General features: G+C 41.1%; 1 protein-coding gene across 1 annotated transcript in view; it reads right to left on the bottom strand.

Annotated features, from left to right (window-relative positions):
- Nucleotides 1-1,221: 1,221 nt before the first annotated feature.
- The window catches only part of LOC128533043 (rho guanine nucleotide exchange factor TIAM1-like), a 27,440-nt gene continuing 26,312 nt past the window's right edge, over nucleotides 1,222-2,349 (bottom strand). Inside the window, exons 13-14 of the mRNA XM_053507245.1 lie at nucleotides 1,967-2,053; nucleotides 1,222-1,360 (exon numbers count right to left, since the gene is read on the bottom strand). Of these exons, the coding sequence (XP_053363220.1) occupies nucleotides 1,994-2,053 (60 nt within the window). The 3' untranslated portion in view covers nucleotides 1,222-1,360; nucleotides 1,967-1,993. The remainder of the gene's footprint in view (nucleotides 1,361-1,966; nucleotides 2,054-2,349) is intronic.

Here is a 2,349-nt window from a genome sequence, read left to right as displayed (position 1 = left end):
TTCTGTTTGTTCTCAAAACAAACTTGAGCTTACAGTGGTTCTTCTAATAACACAACTCATCTGAAGTATACAGTACTTGTTATGAAAGCAATTAAGATCCCCCTAGTTCTGACCTACTTACCATACTTCTGTTGGTTCAAACCCACAGACTGGAACAACTGATTCCAATCTAAATCACCTCATTCAGTTAATTTGATGGCAACAAACAAACTTACAGTACCTGAGCTGGTTCTAATCCAAATCACCATGGTTCTTCTGGTTCTAACTCAACTTTCCCATGTTGTATGGGTTCTACAAGAAAACTTTCTCCCCATATCCTTGTACTTGTGGTTTTGATGAGAACCAGGCTCTTCTATGTTCCCTTGGTACCCATGCTACTTCAACTGGCTTCAGTTGTCTTTTTATCATTGATTAAAGTAGTAGAATTAAACTCAGATTTTGTTAGAATCCACCTGATCTTGCCTGTTCTGATCTGACTTCAATTCAATTCAATTCAATTTTATTTGTATAGCGCTTTTAGCAATTTTCATTGCCGCAAAGCAGCTTTACACAGTCAACTTAACATGATCTCATTGTTAGTTAAAATCATACCTGCACTTAATCTAGATAACTATCCAACTCCAGCAGTTCTAGTTGTTATGATGGCAACAGAACCTTGCTCTTGGTAACATGAACTGGTTGTACATGCAGTACAAAGGGACTAGGATTATCAGAGCAGGGCAACCATAGTCGTTTGGTTTCTGCTGGGTCCAATCCATCACTAGTTCTGCTGGTTTTGATGAAAACCCACTTTTACCAACTTTTTTACTTATTAAGGGTATCTTGACAATAACCTGGTAATATAAACCAATACCCAGACAATATGCTTCATTTTCTAGCTTAAATCGCTGTGGTTCTGCCAACTCATACTAGGTATTTAAATTCTACCCCAACCCACTAGTTGAAATGTCATCATAGTTGTGCTGGTTCTGACCTACTGGTCACCTTTCTAACTTTCAAGTCCTTCTAGTACCCCATTCTGGATCCATCTGGAACTCATCATGGTCCTACTATTTCTAAACAACTCACCATAATTCAACTCAGCCACTTGCACTTTTTAACCAAAACACATCCGTCCACTATCCAAGTTCTACTTATCCTGGCTTACCCTGGTTCTGGGAGAAGATGTCGGTGTAGAGTTGCTGGACAGCATCAGATCGCCTTGGGGGCAGGAAGCAATGCTGCCTTCGGTCCACCAGCGGCAGTGTGTTCACAGTGAGCGAGAGAGATGCCTGAGAGAACGCAGTCTTCATATCGGAGAACGTCAACGTGCTGGAATTCTTCCCGTTCAGCTGCAGGATCTCGTCGCCGGCATTCAGACCTGCATTGTGTGTCAGGAATGTAAGTCTTTAATACACGTTTAAAAAAAAAGGGTTTTACTCATCAAGGTTATTTTAAGTTGACTAAAGATGATTCAGTTCAAATGGTAAAATTTGTCAAATGGTAAAAAAGTCTCACTCGCTGTGGATTTTCGACCCAGTTTCCAAAAAAGTATGAGATGATATCAAACACATTCAGATGGATATAAGGTCTATATTTGCCAGCCTGCTGACACTATAAAAATGCCTTCCAAAGCACGTCTTGACTAGTCTTGACACTCACTGGAAACCATATGTTCCAGAGCACATATGACACTTGATGAAAAAAAAAAAAAAGAAAAATGTAAAGATTGCACTTGAGTGATATAATGTTTCTTATTTTTCTTTCAAGTGGAGTATGAGTCAGCTGGCATGTCTGATCCGAGCTTGCAGAAAGCCACAAAGCCTTCAATGCGTGTGTTACGTAACGCTGCGTGGCACAGCGATAACACCCATTAACGCGAGCGAGAGAACGAGCCAGAACGAGAGAGAGCTGGGGAGAGGAGGAGGAGGAGAAGAAGAAGAAGAAGACAGACGGGATAATTAAGAGGAGAAGAGATGTAATAAACCTTTGGCGAACGCTAATCCTCCAGCTTTTACGTCCGTAATGTAGAGCTGCTGCACGCTCTCGTCCTCCACCATGGAGATAGAGAAACCTGTCGGGAAACAGTAGGGAAACAGTAGGAAGTGAACTGAAATTCCATATCATATATATGTTTTTTTATATTTTCTAATTTGTACAGAGCGATTATTACCGTAGCCGATCATGCAGGACTCGTCCCTGTCAAACTGAATGACTTTCCTAATCTTGGAGCACAGCTCGATCTCCTTATAGAGCTGGAAATGTTAGAGGAGGGAAAAGATGCAAACAAAAAGTTGTCTCATTCTCATCGTATTTGCGATGCACTGCAGCGTTTGTGAGTATGTGACAGGAACAAGCACAGCAGGTTGC

The sequence above is a fragment of the Clarias gariepinus genome, chromosome 11, assembly GCF_024256425.1.
Source record: "Clarias gariepinus isolate MV-2021 ecotype Netherlands chromosome 11, CGAR_prim_01v2, whole genome shotgun sequence".
Classification (NCBI taxonomy): Eukaryota; Metazoa; Chordata; class Actinopteri; order Siluriformes; family Clariidae; genus Clarias; species Clarias gariepinus.
This window is presented reverse-complemented; position numbering and strand designations above follow the sequence as displayed.